Below are 19,992 nucleotides of genomic sequence, written 5' to 3'. Positions count from 1 at the left end.
ATAAATATGTAGTATTTAGTTGCTAGAACTTGACAGAACTCTGAAGCTTTATTCACTGCCCATCCTTGTTGTAACTTGGCTGCTAATATAAAACCAAGATTCTTTTTAGGGGAGGGAGCACGGAGGGAAGAGTGGAATAATATCCAGCAGGTATGGATATGAAATTGGAAAACTAGCTAGTCTTTCCCTTTATTCCCTTCAGAACACTGTTGGTGTCAACCCATACATGTTGCCCATGGAGTTCCAAGTCTTTATCCTTTTAAAAAGACCCTTTGAATATTTGAATCTGAAATCTTTTTATGGGAGTTGGTGCAGATGAGAATGTTATAAAAAGGCTTCTCCTCACCTGATTTTGAATGCACTAGAGGACTTCAGGACTCAGGTGGTTTCCTGAGTTTTTGGCTGCATGTCAGTGACTGTTCCAGAACCACTCACACATTCGCTTGAGATTCACTCATTCAACAAATTCCTGTTGAACTTTGGGCCAAACATTGTGTTTAGGTTGCAGGGATATGATGGTGAGCAGTTCAGGCACTCAGAAGAGTACACAGCTCCAGCTGTTGGCAGGTATCCCAGATGAGAAACCAGCTGCCCCTAGAACCACCTGTCCTGGACAGGGAGGCCAGAGGAGGCTGTTTTAAGTAGGAGCCTTGAGCTGAGGGCCTATGGGATAAATGAAGTTAACTGGGCAGAGAAGGTATGGAAGAGCATTTCAATCAGAAGGAGCACCATGTGCAAAGGGCCAGTGTGGGAAGGAGTATGGCACAAGTCATGGGAATGGAAGGAGCCCTATGAGGCTGGGGAGGCTGGAGCAAAGAGCCTGAGGGAACAAGATGTCATCTTGTCTACATAATCCTTCCCTCAGCCACACTGAGACCTAATCTTTACATGCTGGACCAGACGTGACTTTCTACCCTATGGCCTGTGCTTTGAGACATGGTGTCAACATGCCCGTTTTAGAAAAGCAGCTTTCTGCTGGCAGGAATAGGGGTCCCGGCAACTCTCCTGTGATGCTCATCTGCCTACCTTCTGCTTGCTCAACACAGACCTGCATGACCCACAGATCTAGCCAGTTATTTTATGGAATGTGATGACACCATCTCCATCCCCATCTCTACCCCCATTTCTGTGCTGTAGCTGTTCTACCAACACTGTTGGCCATTATAGTTACCGACTAGAGAAAACCTATGTAGGGCCCAGATGAGCTGCTGGGTGACTTTGGGTCCATGGCTCTGTGTCTTTGCTACTGTATGCTATGAGAGGGATGAAACTTCTCCCACGTGGCTGTTGGAAGATTCAGTGAAGGTGTTAATTCTGGTGGTTTGTAAAAACACATCCTGCATCCCTTTTCCGTGGATTCCTTGGATTCAGGGCACTTCCACAAGGAAGTGGAGTAGGAAGTGTTCACTGGTCATATTACTGGGCTTTATCCTATGAGGCCATTTTTTTTTAAAGCTCATCAGCCCATTCCTGCTCCTCCCCCTCAGGCTGGGCTGGGGTGAGACTCACTGCCTTGTCAGTGCAAACGTGGCATGTGTGCTTTAACCCTTGTTCTGTGTGTCACCTCCAGCCCCTTGCTGGGAATCAAAAATTTTTGCCTGTTTTAGGTTGCAGCCAAGTGTTACCAAAAAGGAGGTGCTTTTGAGAAGGAGAAGCTGGCGCTGGCCCACAACACCGCCCTGAACATGAAATCCAAGAAAGTCAGCCCCAAGTAAGAGTCGCAGGGGTCATCTCTGATGAGATTGGCTGGTGAGCTCTGTTGGGGCGAGGTCACCATGCCGTGGGTACTCTGTTTTCTCTCCCTCCTCCAGGGAGAAGCAGATGGAGTACTTAGAACTGGCCAGAACCTATCTGGAGTGCAAGGAGCCAAAGCTGTCCCTCAAGTGCCTGAGCTATGCCAAGGAGTTCCAGCTGTCTGCCCAGCTGTGTGAGAAGCTGGGGAAGGTATGGGCCCAGCCCACGCTGCCACTGGGAGCACTGGGCTGCTCTGGAGCAGACTCCCTCAGCCCCTGCTTGCATCAGGGAGGGGCTCTGGGCCTCCAGAGAGGGACAAGTCGGCCCCAAGGACTGTAGGGCAGCTGTTCTTTCTCCACTTGCCCAAGTGTTTACGTGGCTCCAAAGATGTGTTATGTGTGCATGCCTGTCTGTGTAAATGTTTGCAACCTGATATTAATCATGGGAGGCCAGGTGTTCAAATCCAAGGGAAGGTGGGCTTTGGAATATTCCTCCCTTCCTGTCCTCCGTGTTCAGTCTGGAGTCTGCCTGTGTGAATAACCTGGCACTGATATGGCAATTTTTCTGGGTTCTCAGCAATTGCTCTAGATCTGCACCAACCAGTCTAGCAGCCACAAGCCCCAGGTGGCTATTTAATGACAATGTAATAAAATTACAAAACCAGTTCCTCAGTCTCACTAGCCATATTTCAAGTGCTCATTGTTATAGAATATTTCCATCATTGCAGAAAGTGCTGTCAGACAGAGCCGCTGATCTAGAACTTAGCTACTCACAGAATGGCCAGCAGGCTGGTGGCGGGACACAGATTTTTATTTGTCTGCCAAAGGATTAACACAGAAGGAGACAGTAACCAATGAGCGACTATTACAGCAATTTGGCATTGCTAGAACATTCAAGCAGTGATGACTTTTTTTTTTTTTTAACAATTCCCTTGTCTTTTTTTCCCTTGAGATATAATTGGCATGTAAAATTTTATTAGAGGTATTTGGCATATGTATATATTGCAAGATGATCACTATAGTTAAGTTTTGTTAACATCCATCACTATGTAGAGTTATAAGAATTTTTTTCTTGTGAGGAGATCTTTTAAGATTTATTCTCTTAGCAACTTTCAAATATACCACAGTGTCAACTATAGTCATCACGCTGTACCTCACACAATTCACTTCCAGTGTATCTGTTGTGAGGGCCTGGAGGTGTAGAGCTAGGTAGCTTGAGAAGCTGTGCTTTAGAAAGCCCAGCTGGGGCTGCTGCATTCTCCCCAGAGGGGCTCTCTGGTTCTCCAGCAGGGATGCGGGGCTCCATGGCTCTCTGAATGTAGTAGCTCCTGGATCCTCAGAACACCGTGGACATTGGGTAGTTGGGGGTGGCACCTACTGGGGACTTTGAACTGTGGCCCCAAGTCAGTGGGGCCCACCTGGTACTGTCTGACCTGCCCTATGTTTATTAGGGGATGTGACTTGTTAGCATGTGGGAGATGGGAACGGGTTAGGGATTTCAGGGTGGGTGGGAGTTTGGGTCCTAAGATCTAGGAATTAGGGTAGCTTCCATCTTTACTACATGTTATGGTTGTTAGCCCTTCAATCTCCCATGCTGCCACCTGGACCTTGAGTGGTGACAATTGCAGGGAACCAGCCTAAGCCTTTGCTCCCTCTTTTTGCCCACCAGTGCCAGCTCCGGCTATGACCGAGTCAGGGACCGCCTCCTTACTTACTCACCTTGCCCACCTCCCCGACCTGGCAAGCTCTTCCTCAGAAAGTAGGAAGCAGGGGAACCAGAAGGCCAGAAGTACAGCCTGTGTTCCCTTCTTTGTGACTTCTGTGCCTTCAAAAATGGAGGCCACCCCGCTCCTGGTGACAAAGCATTCCCTGTTTCCTTCCCCTTCCACAGGCTTGATCACTGGGGGCAGCCTCTTCTGCTTTCTCTCCCCAGTACATTCTAGCAGCTCCAAGCCCCATCCAGGGAGGGGTCCGGTTCCTTTCTTTGCTCAGACTCCTCCCTGAAAGGGTGTTCAACCCTCAGCAGCCTCAGACCTCCTGAGGTCATCCCACAACACTAAACAGCACGATTCAAGTTGACCAATATGGCAGCAGCCTTTGTCAACATCCTTATACCAGATTGCCTCCCTGTCCTCAGCCCCCAAATGTGTGCCACCCCTGCAAAGAAATGGTTGTGAGGAAGCGCTGGGGGCGTAAGACTTTTTTGTAGGGATTCCTCTGCCTTGCCTGCTTCTTGCCTCTTTGCTGAGAGCGACATTGGTCCTCTGGAAACCTCTCAAGGCCCTTGCTTTGGATTCGAGGGGGACCCCTCCCCTCAGGGAGCAGAGTGTACAGAGCATGGGGGCTGCCACTTAGAGCCAGCCCTCTGCTCTCTCTCTACTTGGACACACGCTTGGCACCTCATAGGGCGTGCACTCTCGCTTGGAGATTTTCCTTCTGAGTAATCAGTATTGTCAGGAGAGGACAAGAGACAGGGTTATAGATGTTCTTTCTGGTTATGGGGTTGTATCCATGTGGCTGAGATGGGTCTAGATACTCTCTGCTCTGAAAGGTCTCTGGACGTTGAAAAACCTGATCCCTGAATTTTCTTTGTATTTTGCTACTTGGTGTAGATGATCTAGATGAAAAAAAAAAAAGCCAGCTGAGATTTATTAGAGGGCCTGGCCTATGTGTTTTGTCTTGTTTCCCTTTGATTTTGTTTTCTCTCTGGATCTCAGGTGCAGCAAGTAGAATTATGAAGTGAGATATTCAACAAATAGGTGGGCCCCTCCTGTGTGCCAGGCACTGTGGGTGCTCACAGCCAGTGACAACATAGGGGCCTCTGCCTGTCACAGAGTGTCCCTTCCTAGTGGAGGAGAGGGATGGCAGACAAACCAGTGGCTTTGAGATGCTAATGGTGATGAAGCTAGGTGATGGGTGAGGGTAAGGAAGTGTCAGATGCTGTTCTTTTGGGCAGAGGGCCAGCAGGGAGCTGCCCTTTTTTTTTTTTTTTTTCCAAAATTTAAATTCTAGTTAGTTGACATACAGTGCAATATTGGTTTCAGCAGTAGAGTTCAGTGGTTCACCATTTATGTATAACACTTAGTGCCCATCATAACAAGTCCCCTCCTTAACCCCCATCCCCCATCTAGCCCATCCCCCACCCACATCCTTCCATCAACCCTCGATTTGTTCTCTGTAGTTAGGGGTGCTGCTTTTTGAGCAGAGACTGTGAGAACTGCTGGAGGGCATCGAAGGCCAAGCATCCTTGCAGGCAACAGCTCTGCAAGGTGGGAGTGTGTTGGGGAGCTCCAGGAACAGCAAGGAAGCTGGTTGGGCCAGATGAGAGTGAGTGGGTACAAGTAAGTGGTAAAATGAACAAGAGACAGTAGCAGGAGCAAATCATGGACCTCAAAGTCCATGGTAGGGACTAGATTTTATTCAAGTGTGACAGGGAGCCAGTGGAAGGTTATGACTGCAGGAGTGACATGGAGCTCATTATTTGGATGCTCTGGGGGAGGTCTGTGGGTAACAAAAGTAGAAGCAGACAGGCCAGTGGGGAACAGCAGCTGAGGCTTGATGATGTGGCTTACATTGCTGTGATGGCAGTGGAGGTGGTGGAAAGGAAATTTGGGAAAACGTTGGGAGAGCCAAGCATAACAGATTACCCTGGGGGGCTTGACAGAAGTGTGGTAGAAGAGTGGGATATAATCTTGTGTTTATGGCAGACCTGCTTGTGTTTATGGAAAGTCTTGTGGTTTTCCTTTTTTCCTTTGTTCATCCTCTTTCTCTTCATGACTGGTCTCCATTTCCATTCTGTCCTCCCTGGCAGCCACTCCAGTGCATTTAATGTGGAATCCCCATGTGCATGTATAATTGAAGAGCAAATAGTAGTATTTTCTCTAACATACACATTTTAGGCTTATTTAAATAGCATATTGTTCTGTTTTTTACTTTTTCCACCCCCTGCTATAGTGTTAGGCCTGGCCAGGTTTTTGGCCACTGATAGTAATCCAGAATGGGCATCCCCTGCATTTGACTTACCATTTCCCTATCAGAGAACATCCAGGTTGCCACCAACAACCAGCTGCCATACATAGCACTGTGGATTGCATGTCTCCTTACTGTCCTGGGGACTACTAGGAGTGGGCTTGCTGGCTCTAGGGTGTGCATATACTTAATTTCACTAAATGAAAGTGGAAGCCACTTTGTTTTCCAGAACAGCTGTGCCAGTTCGTGCATTAGGGCTCCATGTACCCAACATTCAATTGGTTCTGATTTTCTAATTTTTGCAAACTTTATGGATATATGTTACTGTGGTTTTAATTCACATTTCTTTATTAGTGAAATTGAGCATCTTAATAGATTTGTTAGTCATTCATGTTTCCCCCCAACCATGACCTGCCGCTTTATATCCTTTACATAGTTTTCTGTTGGGTTTTCAGTAAAGTCTTTTTCTGTGGTTGCAGGAATCCATTTAATGTTCTAGACCTGTCCACTCTAATACAGTAGCCATTAGCTACAGGTAGAAATTAAAGTTAAAACTGATGAAAATGAAATGAAATAAAAAATTCTGTTCCTCAGTTACACTAACCTACATGTCATGTGCTCACCATTCATATGTGGCTAGTGGCTACCAAATTGGCTAGCATAGATGTAGAATATTTCTGTATTCACAACAAGGTCTATTTGACAGTGCTGGTCTCAGTGTTAATGTTTGTCTTCTCTCCATTAACTTCATTTCACATGAGCTTTGTTCAACATTTGTGATGTAATTGAATGCATCAGTTTTTCCCCTAAAGTTTGAGTGTTTTCGGTTTTGCTGAAGACTTTATCTCTGAGTCACAAAGATATTCTCATACATTTTCTTTCAACAGCTCTCACATTTAGATCTTTGGCCTATCTGAAGGTTAAATTTGTGTCAAGGTGTGAGGTTGGGATTTAACTTTGCTTTTCCCCATATAAAGAATTTGTTTTCCTAATATTATTTATGTCTTAGTGTTTTTCACTGTATTCCAACAAATAGCAGACATCGTTATTCATGGTGTTGGCTTATTTTTGAGATAAAAAGTTATGCTGTGAATACTCTAAGAGTATATTTTACTCTCTCCTAGATAAGAGATGCTGCCTATTTCTATAAGCGAAGCCAGTGCTACAAAGATGCTTTCAGATGCTTTGAGCAGATCCAGGAATTTGATCTAGCACTCAAAATGTACTGTCAAGAGGAGCTTTTTGAAGAAGCTGCTATTGCAGTGGAAAAGTAAGTAGTTTTATTCTCTCCCTTCCCCCATGCTGCTCCCTCCCTTCCATTGCTCCCTCTGGGCAGTCTGCCCTGGATGGTGTTATCCTGCTCTTTTGAAGTGGCTTGCCCATATCACACTCCTTTCACTTGAAGTGGTGGCATCGGTGCTGGATCAGGAGCTCCTTGAAGGCAAGAGCCAAGCCTAAAGGATTAACTGAGGAGCTGGATGGGAAGTGTGGGAGGAAAATGAGTAGAATATAATCTTCTGTTTACAGCAAACCCACCATTGGTTTTAGTTTGTTCATCCTCTTCCTCTTCATGGCCAGTCTCCATTCCCATTCTCTCCTTAGTGACCACCATTCTAGTGCATTTAGTAAATGCACTCTTAATATATGTATGTTTAATATACTTTACTCTCTTTATAAGCTTTGACACCATGTCATGAGGATAAGGGGTAGAAGATGAAGGGTTTGTTACATGTGTACATGACACACATGTTACATGTGTACATGACACACATGTGCTAATGATGGTTCTGTCCTCTCCACCTTTACCTGCTGAGTTGACAGTTTTGCTGATTGGCTGGATAAAGGTAAGAGTGCTAGTGGGCCATCAGGATTTTGCTTTACCATGATCTCCTGGCAGATCTTCAGTCATGCACTCATACATATGTGTGTGAAATTTATGAACACATACTCTCATAAGTTTCATACATGGAGACCTTCTTGAGCCTTCAGCCTACCTCATATTCCAGAGATGGAGATGGTAGGGTTGATGGTTGACAAGGAATATAGAAAGAGCATGTTGTTGATTACCCTAGGAGATCTTCCCAGTGGTATGGGACAGCTAGAATCACAGAATCTGCTGTTCTGCATTTCTGTTGAGCAGGATTTTGAGACCACTCTCAGCTCCTGAAAGTAGGATATGGGTTGGTTCTACATTTTTTTTTTTTTTTTGCTTTCTATCAAATTATACAAGTGACAAAATGAACATAACTGACCCAGATGTTCAAACTTCAGATTTTTTTTTTTAAACTTCAGATTTTTAAAGTCAGCTTTTATTAAAAGGCACGCATAATTCCCACAAAATTAACATACTTGTGTAACCAGTACCTCAATAAAGGTACTTAGTACCTTGAATTTTATTTTTGGAAATGGAAAAGTAGGTGTTCAGTGCCATGGGTGGGAAAAGGAGCATATTCCCTTCTCTAGTTCTTGGGTACCATTATATATATGATATACACAATGGGTGTGTATTAGCTCAGAGTGCTGTAAGGAAATGCCATAGATTGGGTGGCTTAAATGACAGAAATTCATTTTCTCCTAGTTTTGGAGGCTAGAAGTTCCAAGATCAAGACTACTAAGAGCTCTTTCCCTGGCTTACAGATGGTTGCCTTCTCACTGTGTCTTCATGTGGCCTTTCCTTGGCACTTACACATGGAGTGAGAGAGAGAGTGCACAAGAGAGCTCATTCTCTGATGTCTTCTTTTTTTAAAAAAAATTATTTATTTTAGAGAGAGAACAAGTGCATGCAAGTAGGGGGAGGGACAGAGGGAGAAGGAGAGAGAATCCTCAAGCAGGACCCCTGATGAACACATAGCCAGATGCTGGGCTGGATCCCATCATCCTGGGATTGTGACCCAAGCCAAACCCAAGTCAGATGCCCAACCAACTTAGCCACCCAGGTGTCCCTCTCTGGTGTCTTCTTATAAGGACACTAATCTCGTTGGATCAGTGCTCCACCGTTGTGACCTCATTTAACCTTAGTTAGTTCCTTAGAGAGCCCATCTCCAAAAGTCAACCACACTGGGAGTTGGAGCGTGAATGTATGAATTTTAGGGGGTGCAAACTATCCATCCATAACAGGATCCAGATGTGACATTTATTGGGTTATCAGGGTGCTATGCAGTGGTGGTGGCAGTAATTGACCAGGCCAATTCTCTTGTGAGTTCATATGACAAAACTGACTGAGAGTTTTTTTTTTTTAATTAGTTATTTAACCTTCTGTCCTTAGTTTTCTAGAAGAGCCTTAAATAGTCACAGATTTTCCTCAGAAAAATCATTTTCTTTTATTATTCTTTTCAGCTTTATTGAGGTATACAACTGAGGGTTTCTAATGATGTGTTGAATTGAGATCTAAGTGTAACCTGAGTATCCACTGGAGCCTCACACAAGATCTAGTTGAGTGTCCTTTGAACACTCTGCATACTGAGTATAGAATTCAGGTGCTAACTGGCCTGACTCAAAGTGCATTGAGGACATTTTAAATTTGAAAAGAAAATACCTGGGTAGCTCTTCATACTTGGTAAAACAACTCGTTACTCCGTTACTCAGCTCACATGTGAAGTGTACTCCCTTTCTTCATCTTTATTTACACCCCTCAGGGGAAGCCTGTTTTACCAGGAAATCTGATGTTGGTAGCATAACTCTGGGGCATCGTAAGGCATCTAGGCACTTTTCTGGTTGTGAAAAGATGGATTTTATCCTAACGAGAGTTCAAAAGTGAGCATGTTTTATTGGATTGTTCCTGTGCCTTAATAACTGTGGGACTGTAGTGTGGGATATACTGCCCTTGATCAGCAGAGAAAAGAGGAACATTCAGAGCTTCATTAATCTCAGTCTAACTCAACCACGCACATACCTGGCAGAAGAGAAAAATCACAGGTTGGGTAATAAGAGGAAGTCGAATGTTGTGCTGGTGTGTGTGCAGTCTCTGTCTTCACCCTGTCTCATTAGTCCTATCTCAGATGCAATGGAGTTGTAGACCCAACTGAATATCATGCTTTTGTGAAAGTTTAAGGTTTTTTTTCTGGGATAATTTTGATTATGAATAATTATTGCCCTTCAGATTGACTTTCAGACTTCCCTAACTTCCCTTTGCTTAGGTTGCAACTCTATTATGTTTCATTAACTAAATATACTAATGCTTGGTTCCTTTGGAAAATAAAGAAGGAATTTTATCCATGTGAAGTGATGCATTTGTAAAGCTGCTGGACAAGTTTAGCTCTTGTTTTGTAATTTATATCTGCATGTGGGAATTGCATTGAACTTGCTTTGTGCTGAATTTGGAGAACGTTTCCCATTGGGTGGTAATAAGCTGACATTTGTGTTGTCTGTCATTCCAGGTACGAAGAAATGCTGAGGGCCAAGACCCTTCCCATATCCAAGCTATCTTATTCTGCCAGTCAGTTTTACCTGGAAGCTGCAGCAAAGTACCTGAGTGCAAATAAGATCAAGGAGATGATGGCTGTTCTCTCGAAGCTGGACATAGAAGACCAGCTGGTGTTCCTGAAGTCTCGTGGACGACTAGTGGAAGCTGCAGACTTGCTCAACAGGGAAGGTCGGAGAGAAGAGGCTGCCTTGCTGATGAAGCAACATGGCTGCTTGTTGGAGGCTGCCAGGCTCACTGCTGACAAGGACTTCCAGGCCTCGTGTCTGCTGGGGGCTGCCCGCCTCAACGTGGCTAGGGATTCGGATGTAGAACATACCAAGGCCATTCTGAGAGAAGCCCTTGACCTCTGTTGTCAAACCAACCAGTTGTCTGGCATTGCTGAGGCACAGTTCCTTCAGGGGGTAATCCTGAGAGACTTTCAAAAGCTCAAGGATGCCTTCTTCAAGTTTGACACACTCAATCACTCGGCTGGAGTGGTGGAGGCGCTCTACGAAGCCACCAGCCAGTGTGAGGCCGAGCCTGAGAAGGTCCTGGCCCTGGCTCCCGGGGGCCTGGAAGTCCTCCTCAATCTGGTCAGGGCCCTCAAAAGAGTGACGAACAACGCCGAGAAGGAGATGGTCAAGTCTTGCTTTGAGTTTTTTGGGATTTCTCAGGTGGATGCCAAATATTGCCAGATAGCTCAGAATGACCCTGGACCCATATTAAGAATAATTTGTGACCTGGATTTGAACTTGCGAGAGAAGAAAACAAAAGACTATTTCTCAATAATGACTGACCAGGTAAAATTAGCCCTCAGCAAACACCTTCTGAGCAGGCTGTGTCAGATCACAAAGAGCCTACTTGGGAAGACCTACCCAGGAATCTGCATGCGGTTTATTGTAGGCTTGAAATGTGAGGATGAAAACTGCAAAGATTTCCACAGGCCTTTGCGGCGTTGTGAGGCCAGGTGTTTGGTTCAGTCAAAAATGCACTTGGTGGCGATCAGTGGGTTGCTTTTGGAAGCCAAAAAAGTATTCCCCAAAACCTTGGCAGAGGAACTTGAAGAAATTGATTATATTTTGTCTACAGATATGTATGGCCTTTGCAAATCCTTCCTGAATGTCCTCTTCCCCAAGCATTTCCATCAGAGAGTGTTGTCAGAAAACCCCATGGCATGCAAAGACATCCTCAAACCAAACTACAAATCCTTTCGTTCCTACAGGTCTGCTCTGAAAGAGTACATCCATTTTCTGTTTCAAAATGAAAGGGCACGAAGCCGCCGAGAGTCTACAGACCTGTGGCTGAGCGCCATGCAGGCTTTCCTCGTCTCCTCCAACTATCCGGAGGAGTTTGAAAAGCTGCTCCACCAGGAGGAGGACAACTACAACAGGGAACTCAAAGCTCTAGAGGCTGAAAAAGAAGAAAGGGGTAGGGGGAGAGGCAGCAAGATGAAGGGGATAGAAGGAAAATTTGGCATGTTGGCACCCAACAAGGATGATGACAATACCGAGAAGACCCACCTCTGCTTCATCCGGCTGCTGGAGAATTGCATCGACCAGTTCTATGTGTACAGGAACCCGGAAGACTACAAGCGGCTCTTTTTCCGTTTCATGAATGTCCTTGTCAAGAGGTGCAAGGAACCACTCATCCCCAGCATCGGAAACACGGTGGCCCTGTTGGAGTTCCAGTTTGTCCACTGTGGGGTGGTCCTGGCCCGCCTCTGGAAGAACACCATCCTGTGCCTCCCCAAGAGCTACATCGCGATCTTGCACTACTGGGAGTTCCTGTTCAGCAAGAAGGACATGTTCTCCATCATCCAGGAGTACAAACCGAAGGACGTGACGAGAGCCATTCAGGATTTCCGGTTCCACCTCTCCTACCTCGTCAAGGTGCTATGCGGCTATGAGAACGTGAACTTCAATGTCCTGCTCGATGCCTTCGGTGAGATAGACTACGTGGTGTCCGGTGAAGCGGAGCGGACCCTGGTGCTGTGCCTGGTGATGCTGGTGAACGCCAAGGAGGTTCTGCAGCCCTACTGCAGGCCTCTCCTGTACCAGCACTTCCAGGAGATCCAGAAGAGGCTGCAGCTGATGAGCGTGGACTGCCCGGACCAGGTGCCCGAGAGGCTCCTGAAAGTGGTGAAGCGGGTGTTGGCGGCGGCCAATGTGAAGTCTGTGGCCGAGGCTCTGCAGGACCTGCTCTTCGAGCGGGACGAAGAGTACCTGATGGACTGCCACTGGCGGTGGGACAGTGCGCACGCCAAGGGGTCCGTGGTGCGCGGCCTCTATCATGAGGAGGTGAAACTGAACCGCCTGCTCTGCGTGGACCCCGTGGACTACTTTGCTGAACCAGAGTGCGAGTTTGGGCAGGATGAGACTGATGAGCTGGCCTTGGAAGACCGGGACCGCCTCCTGGCTGCCATCCTTTCCCAGAAGCAGCGGAAGGCTTCCATCCAGCGGAAGCTGAGAAGGGCATGCCTGGTGGTGTCCCTGTGCATCAGCTGGTGGAGGAGGGCGAGTGCTCAGACGGAGTGCTTCCAGGAGGAGACCAGGGAGCCCGGGGCTGGAAACTTCAAGAAGGCTGATGTCGACAGGACCCAGTGCGACCTGTGTGGGGTGAAGTTCACCCGAGGTCCTGACAACTATTTCAGCCCTGGGAAAGCATTTGAGGGAGAGGCTTCCGAGGCTGTGGCCATTTCCAGGGCTGAGTTGGGAGACATGGAGGGTCTGGAGAGGAATAGCGAGTCTTATGAGCAGCACATCCTCCTAGAGCGCCATCGGAAGCAGCAGGTGGCCTACCAGAAGTACTCCGAATTTTTCCGTGAGAAGGTGGACCCGGCCATCGATGAAGGCAAGCTGGTGGTACAGGACATCGAGCAGAGCATGCGGAACCGAAGTCATCTGGGCTCCAAAGAGCACAGACACATGCTGCAGAGAAAGGTCCAGGAGAACATCAAGAAGGTTTTGGACACAGTGGAGGACCTCTACAGGCGGAAGGCCTGGGTTGGCGGTAAGGGGTCCTCAGGGATTGGGGCCAAGGTGGTGTTAGAACCTAGGCTTTGAGAACACATGTCAGGGCCAAGTCCTTTGTGGTGAGGTCTGTCCTGGGGATGATAGAACTTGGCATTAGCAGAGATACAAGTGAGGAACGTGTGTTCTCAAATTACATCAAAACCCCATCATTTGAACCACCCTGCCCTCAGTTAAAACTTTGTGATTATCTTGGGCCAGATGGTTTCCTCAGCACTATAGACAAGAGAAGGGCTAGCCAGCTAGTTCTGTGGCAAGGATCGAGGGAGAGCATTTAAAGTCTTAACAAAACTCTTAAGTTTCTGGTCTATTCATCACTGGTCATTTTTTGAACATCTACTCTGTATTGAGCCCTTGGCTAAGATCTGGAGTTGCCCGGTTGATCTCTTCCTTTTAGAAGGGTTCCCTTTTTTTTTTTAAGATTTCATTTATTTATTCATGAGAGACACAGAAAGAGAGGCAGAGAAATAGACAGAGGGAGAAGCAGGATCCCTGTGGGGGAGCCCGACACAGGACTTAATCCCAGGATTCTGGGATCACGACCTGAGCCAAAGGCAGAAGCTCAACCACTGAGCCACCCAGACATATAGTAGGGTTCTTAAACCATACCCCATGTGGGAGTTTAACAATAAGAATTGTTATGTGGTCTTTGAATCTTTTTTATTAGCTATTTCATAGCAACACTGAGTGGAACTCATGTATAAAATTAGTGAAATTAAATATTCAAACTTAGTCTGTAATTTGGACACTCCAGTTTAAGGTTTAGTGACATTGGCAATCTCTACAGATACACAGGGATGGTGGTGTCAGGCTGGCATTTAACTGTAGTGTATGTTTGTGGTAGCACAAGTTGGCTGTGGGTCCTTATCCCATTGTCCCCCTCAGGGGAAACACAGAGACAGGTTCTTGGGAGGTGGTGGGGGCTTTGGATCTAGGACTGCTTGGTCTGATCTCTGCAGCAGCCCCCATACTCAAAGCTCTTGTTCTTTGGTCCCTGTAGCAGAGGAAGTGATGGCTCGGCTGGTCAACAGTCTGATCCCGTCAGTCAGGGATGCTCAGGAATGGCTGATGAAGACAGAACTCCACTTAAAAGAGGAAGGTAAGGAGCCCTTGATTTCAGGGTGACGCTCTGGTTCTGCTGACCCCCAGGTCAATGTGAAGTGGAGTTGCCTATGGTGTCAGTAGTGGCTGCTCAGTGTTAGGAGCCTCGCTCCCTGTCAGTCAAGTTATTAGCAACATAGTATTTGAGCTTCCCCATCTGACTGTGAGGGCTCACCTTAGTTTCTTTTTTGAAGATCTCTTTTGACACTCCTGAGCTGTTATCAATGACATCTAGTCACTACTCATGCTCAATACAGTGACTCCCAAGGATTGACAAAGTATTGAAAAGCCTTCTCTTGGTGGATATGCTTGCCTGTGTCAACCATTCATGTAAGTCAGTGGATAGTTATTGAATGTTTAGTATGTATCAGCACTGTTTTGGTCTTGGGGATAGAAAACAAACACATGTGTGAGCAAAGCAAACAAAATCATTGGGAAAACTAGCATGCATCTTCCTAATAGAGGGTTAAGGGCTTGTATGGAGTGTCAAGTTTCTCTCCTGACAGAATGGTCTTGCCAAATTCCATATCATCTGGAAAGTCTACCCTCTTGCCCATTCCAACTATTGCCTGTTCTTGCCCAGATCTTACTTCTTCTTACTTCAAATATATCATATGCTCTTCTGTGGGTCCTCCTAATCCAGACACTACTGGAAAATCTGGACCCCAGAGTTGGGAAAAACTAGAAGGGACTTGGCACAAATCCTTACCATAGGGCAGAAGAAAATGTTTAGATTATAGTGTCTGCTGGAACTATGATTTTTATGATTGTTTCAAAAGGAAGATAACTGGTATACCAACTTGAGTTTGTGGTTGAGTTTAGGTTTTATTTGATTTCTTTGCAATTTAAAGGGTCTCTAAAATAAGGGCAGAGGAACAAGCCTGTATAAGAACTTAATTCTAGAGAAGGGTGTTTACTTTTACTTGGGCTCTGATTTAGGCTTTCTTTTTTTCCCCCTTTAAAATAATTACAAAGATACCAGGTTTTACTGGCATGTTATATTTTATAGCAGAGTAAAAAAAATCACTGTTCTGTACTTTCTTTCTGGTTTTTTGTTTGTTACTTTTGAAATAGGTATCGTTCAGGAAGATGATTACGAAAATGAAGTGGAGGACTTTGGTGAGCTCCGTCCTCGAAGGCGTCCTCGGAAATGTGGGAAGCAGAGAAAATACTAACATCCACACGGCTGCTGCCTCCTAAGCCTTCAGATCATTCTATCCTGACTTAGAATTCTGAGTGCTGGGGCAGATGAGAAAAAGAATGTAAATTAACTTAAAAAAGTAGGGGAGTCTAGCAACACCTTTGATTTTTGCTCTTGTTATTTCTCTCACTGGTGGCTTTGATCTGATCACTCCGTCACCTGTAACTCTAGCAGTGTTAGTTCTCTCTAGAACTTGTTCAGATGAGAGGAGTCATAGCTGAAATACCCTTGGGACACCTCACCCCAAAGCCCTGAGGTTCTCTGGTGCATCACCATCATGACATGAGTCATCAGCAAGGGATCCCCAGCCTGAGAATTAGCGCTGCTCTGGGCTGGGGAATCCCTCCAGGGATTCCCTCATCTCCTTCCACACAGCTGCAGCATCAAGTAGTACAAGAGCCCCCATGTGCCCAGGCCACCTGTGACCCCAGGCCACACTCTCTGGTCATCTCTGAACCTACTTGTAGCAAGGCCCCTTCTGTTATGTACCTTAGCCTCTTTTGTCCATGCATCTTTTCTGCCCTCATTCTTCCCACTCTTTTGTGATAATTTTCAGCTACCTGTGCAAGTCATGTTAGACTACCTCAGAATGTAGTCCAGAACTCCTCCAGCGTCCTGCGGGTGGGACCTCAGGACCTTTGCCCTACGAGGCCAGCCTGGGGTACGTTGCAGGGGGTTCCCAGCCTGCCTCTCCAAGGTGGTCCTAACTCTGCCTTGGCTATGGTGCAGACATTCCAAAAAATGTTTGTATGTGGCCCTATATGTCTCATTTTCTTGGTTGAAGGAGGCTATTGCTTCATCCCCCACCCCAACTGAGCCAGTGGCCATCAGTGTGGTTCCATTCTGGAGGCCTTCATGCCGCTCATGGTTACTGCCCTCCCTTACCCCTGCCCCTCAGTTCAACCTGATGTGAAAGCTCTGATTATGTTGGTCCTTCATTGATCTGCCCGCACAGCAGAGCCAACTTTCTCTCCATGTTGCTGCTGCTTTTGCTGCTTATTGGTTTCTCCTTATTGTCTTTCTAAATGACTCTATTTCCTTGTTTTTAATTTTTGTTAGGTTATGTTTCTAATTTTTATTCCAGGTGTTTTTTATAAACTTCACTTGCCAGAAAAAAAGGGAAAAACCCAATCAAATCTTGCTGTATTATCACATTTTTATAAAGTTAAATCATTTCTCTTACATGGAGCTGTCCATTTATTTATTTTCGTCTCCACTCAGAGTCAAGGGGTAAATCCTGGCACTGGTTCCCTCTGGCCAGCTGGTTGATGCTGACCAGGGCAGAAGCTTGCTGAGCCTTCTGAAATGAAGATATTCAGGGATTCACAGATGGTTGTGGTGTCTCTTGAGGGCTTGCTGTGCCTCCTGAGCATTTGGGGTGTGGACTATAAGGAGTTTTGTCAGACTTTGCCTCTTGAGACTACCCCAATAAGAAAATAGCCTAGGGAGGCAGGAGACCAGCAGGGAATCATCTCCTGCCTGCATTGGGGGGCTTAAGCTGGGGTGGGTCATATCACTGAGTGCCTAGATGCAGCACCCCCTTGGGGGCTCAGAGTCTGCTGTGAGAGGGAGGTGGAGACATGGAAAAGCAGCAGTGATAGAAATGCATATCCCATGGCAAGGCGGGGTGGGGGGCAGCAGCTGCATTTATATAACCCAGCAGGGCCTCAGTTTCCCCTTTGGGGGAATTGAGTGGTCCAAGAGCCTTTGTGCCCTGGTGCCTAGTAGTCCTATAGGTTGTTGCCATGGGTTTGAGTTCCCTCAGGCCTTAGGTCTGTGATCTCAGGGTTTGCTTACATTGGGTGAGCAGGACAACTGAATCTTAGGAAACAAAGTGTTCTTTGATCCTAGACTTTGAGGTCCAGGAGGCTCAGGCCAGATGAGGCTGCCGTCTTCTATATCAACACCATCTGATAGAACTCCCCGGAGAGAACCACTCCCAAGATCCACCTCCTCCACCTGTAGAGGGGTTTAGAGTGTGGGTGTGGAGGTTGGGAGAGAGAAATGAGTTTCAGCATGAAGCACCAATGTCTTCAATTCTCAGGCCTTCCCAGTAGCAGGACTTTGGTGTCCCAGGCCTTTCCTGGAAATCCAAGACAGGGTGTGTGTGTCAGAGGTCCTCAAGACTACTCTCAGGTTCAGTAATTCGCTAGGAGTGCTCGAAGGACTCTGCTTGTGGTTGTATTCATGGCTCTGATTGGTTATAGCCCAAGCATACCAAGCACCATCCAGAAAGGGCAAAGGCACATGGGCCGAGTTGTTGAGTAGGTGCAGGCTTCTGAGGGTCCTCTCCCAGTGGACTCACACAGGACACGCTTGGTTCCCCGACCAATGAGTGTGACAGCACACATGAATTGTTGCTGATCAAAAATTATTAGAGACTCAGTGCTCAGAGTTTTAAATGGCGTCTGGTCATGTAGACATCTTCTGCCTAGAACATACCAAAGTCACAGAGTATCCGGAGGAAAGCAGGTATTCAGCATAAACGACATTGTTTGTACAAACAGTTTGAGCACTGTGAGCCACGGTTATCAGTTCTGGAGATGGCAGGAACCCTCCAGAAATTCAAGTTTCCAAACACCAGCCAAGGGTCAGCCTTGAAAGGAAGCCTTTCAAAAGATATCCATCAGGTCTGCTGTGTTAACTCTCTTCTGCAAGAGGGGTGCCCCCAGGATGGAGCTCTGTCGTGATCACCCCCCACCCCGCCTATGTACCCAGGTGCTGGACAAGCACGTACACAGCTAGTGTCTATATCCCGAGCCGAGAGGGTGAATTCTCAGGTTCAGTTCCTCTTTAAAAACTGATCATGAAGAATCAGCTACTTTCCTAACTGTCTCAGACATTAATTCTACTTCTTTGTAGTCAGCATTAATCATTTGGAATGATATTTCAGGCCCTCGAAGGGGGGGCGGGCAGATGGCTCCTACCAACCCCCACATGCTTTGGCCTGACTGTTCTTAGCTAAGAGCCCTTGTTCTCCTCAAATTTTCCCTGGGGACAATGATCCAGTATTCTAGTGATTGGAGGAAGGAAAGACATCGACATGGGAGCTGACACCTCAGTATGTCATCTAATCCCTGGCAAGGAAACAGGCCCAGGTGATGCATCTTACCCTGGGTCACAGGAGCCAGTCTGAGGCGGGGCTGAGACTTGGGCTGGGTTATCTGAGGGCAGCCAGCACTCTCTCCATCAGTACATAGAGTGTGCTGACCAGCCCCTGGGGACTGACGCAGCTTCCCCACTTCAACTTCTCACCCAAAACAAGTATTTTCCTATAGGAAAGTGGAATGGCTGGCAGGGAAATGAATATATCTTCTGCTATCCACTCAGGGTGGCCTGGCCTTGAGCCCCAAGAATAGAACAAAGCAGCTGCCCAAGGTCATTCCCAGTGGATAGCAAAGCACAGCACTGCTCCCAAAGCTGCCAGCTTTGCTGTCTCCTGAGCGTGCCCACCCCTCACCCTGAGTACTGAAGTTCACACACTGAATCCCATTTCATCCTCTTCCTCCAAACCCGGAGCTGTAGATATCGTGTTCACCTTTCCCTTGCTAGCCTGCCTCAGTTGCCCCAGAGAGGCCACTTGTAGCTCAAAATGAACCCCATATTTGCTGAGCACCCTGGCCAGCACCTGCTCATGGAGCTCAGTACAATTTACAGCTTATGTCACACCTGCTCTCAGCACAGAAGGAAGGAATAGTAATGCTTACAGGTCCTGGCTGTGCCTAAGGTCTCCTGTTAGCTGGAGTGCAGCAGCTGTTAATTTCTCTAGAACCATGACCTGGGCTCTTCTAGGTTCCTTCCAGGGGGCTGATTCAGTGTTGCTGGATGGGCACATGGCTTGTGGGGATGTGTAAGGGATGCAGGCCAAGAGATGGATGAGGCTTGTACTATGCCCTCTCTCTGGAGCTCACAGGAAGGGTTCTTCAGGCTCAGATGGGGAGATCACTCCCAGGGCCCAGGAAAATGACCAAGGCTATAAACACTCAATGTTAAATTCCCAGCAAAGCAATTTCCAGGTTTCACCCAATATGTGTATGAGGTATTTCATTTTAATTTTTGAACGTGAATAACAATCAGTGTGAATGTCCTGTTTCTACCTGATTTTAGTATGGCATTGATAATTCTGGGATTTAATGATCTAGCAATAGTGTGATACATGAATTTCAGTTGTACAAGAAGTGTCACATTTATTTAAATTAATTAAAATGCTATTCTGAGCTCTCTTTGGTGGTAAATTCAGCCCAAATCCACTATGGAGGACCCTTTGCTATTTGGGGTCTCAAGTCTTAGGAGACCTATGTGGCATGGTTAAGAGGAGGATGGCTCTCTCTCTTTCAGTTCATAGTGGCCATCACCTGACACACCAAGCTGGCAGGGGGTGTGAATTGATGGGTGACTTTTCTCCTTCTGAGCTGAGCTTCATAAGGCGAGGAGCCCTGGGACATCTGGTCCAGCATCTGTAGATGAATCGCTCAACCATCATCTCTGAAGTTTTCTCACCTTCGCATTGCTTTGCAATGAGTATGAGTGCAGGTCCCTATTGATCATGACATCCTC

General features: G+C 46.6%; 1 protein-coding gene across 1 annotated transcript in view; it reads left to right on the top strand.

The window, feature by feature from the left end:
• TRANK1 (tetratricopeptide repeat and ankyrin repeat containing 1) overlaps positions 1 to 16,619 on the top strand; it is an 80,479-nt gene extending 63,860 nt beyond the window's left edge. Inside the window, exons 18-23 of the mRNA XM_038570369.1 lie at positions 1,608 to 1,711; positions 1,812 to 1,944; positions 6,827 to 6,972; positions 10,079 to 13,113; positions 14,134 to 14,232; positions 15,309 to 16,619. Coding sequence (XP_038426297.1) covers positions 1,608 to 1,711; positions 1,812 to 1,944; positions 6,827 to 6,972; positions 10,079 to 13,113; positions 14,134 to 14,232; positions 15,309 to 15,409 — 3,618 coding nt within the window. The 3' untranslated portion in view covers positions 15,410 to 16,619. The remainder of the gene's footprint in view (positions 1 to 1,607; positions 1,712 to 1,811; positions 1,945 to 6,826; positions 6,973 to 10,078; positions 13,114 to 14,133; positions 14,233 to 15,308) is intronic.
• The last annotated feature ends 3,373 nt before the right edge of the window (positions 16,620 to 19,992 follow it).

This window comes from Canis lupus, chromosome 23, assembly GCF_011100685.1.
Source record: "Canis lupus familiaris isolate Mischka breed German Shepherd chromosome 23, alternate assembly UU_Cfam_GSD_1.0, whole genome shotgun sequence".
Taxonomy (NCBI): Eukaryota; Metazoa; Chordata; class Mammalia; order Carnivora; family Canidae; genus Canis; species Canis lupus.
The sequence above is the reverse complement of the archived record's forward strand: the minus strand, read 5'-3'. Positions and strand labels throughout refer to the sequence as shown.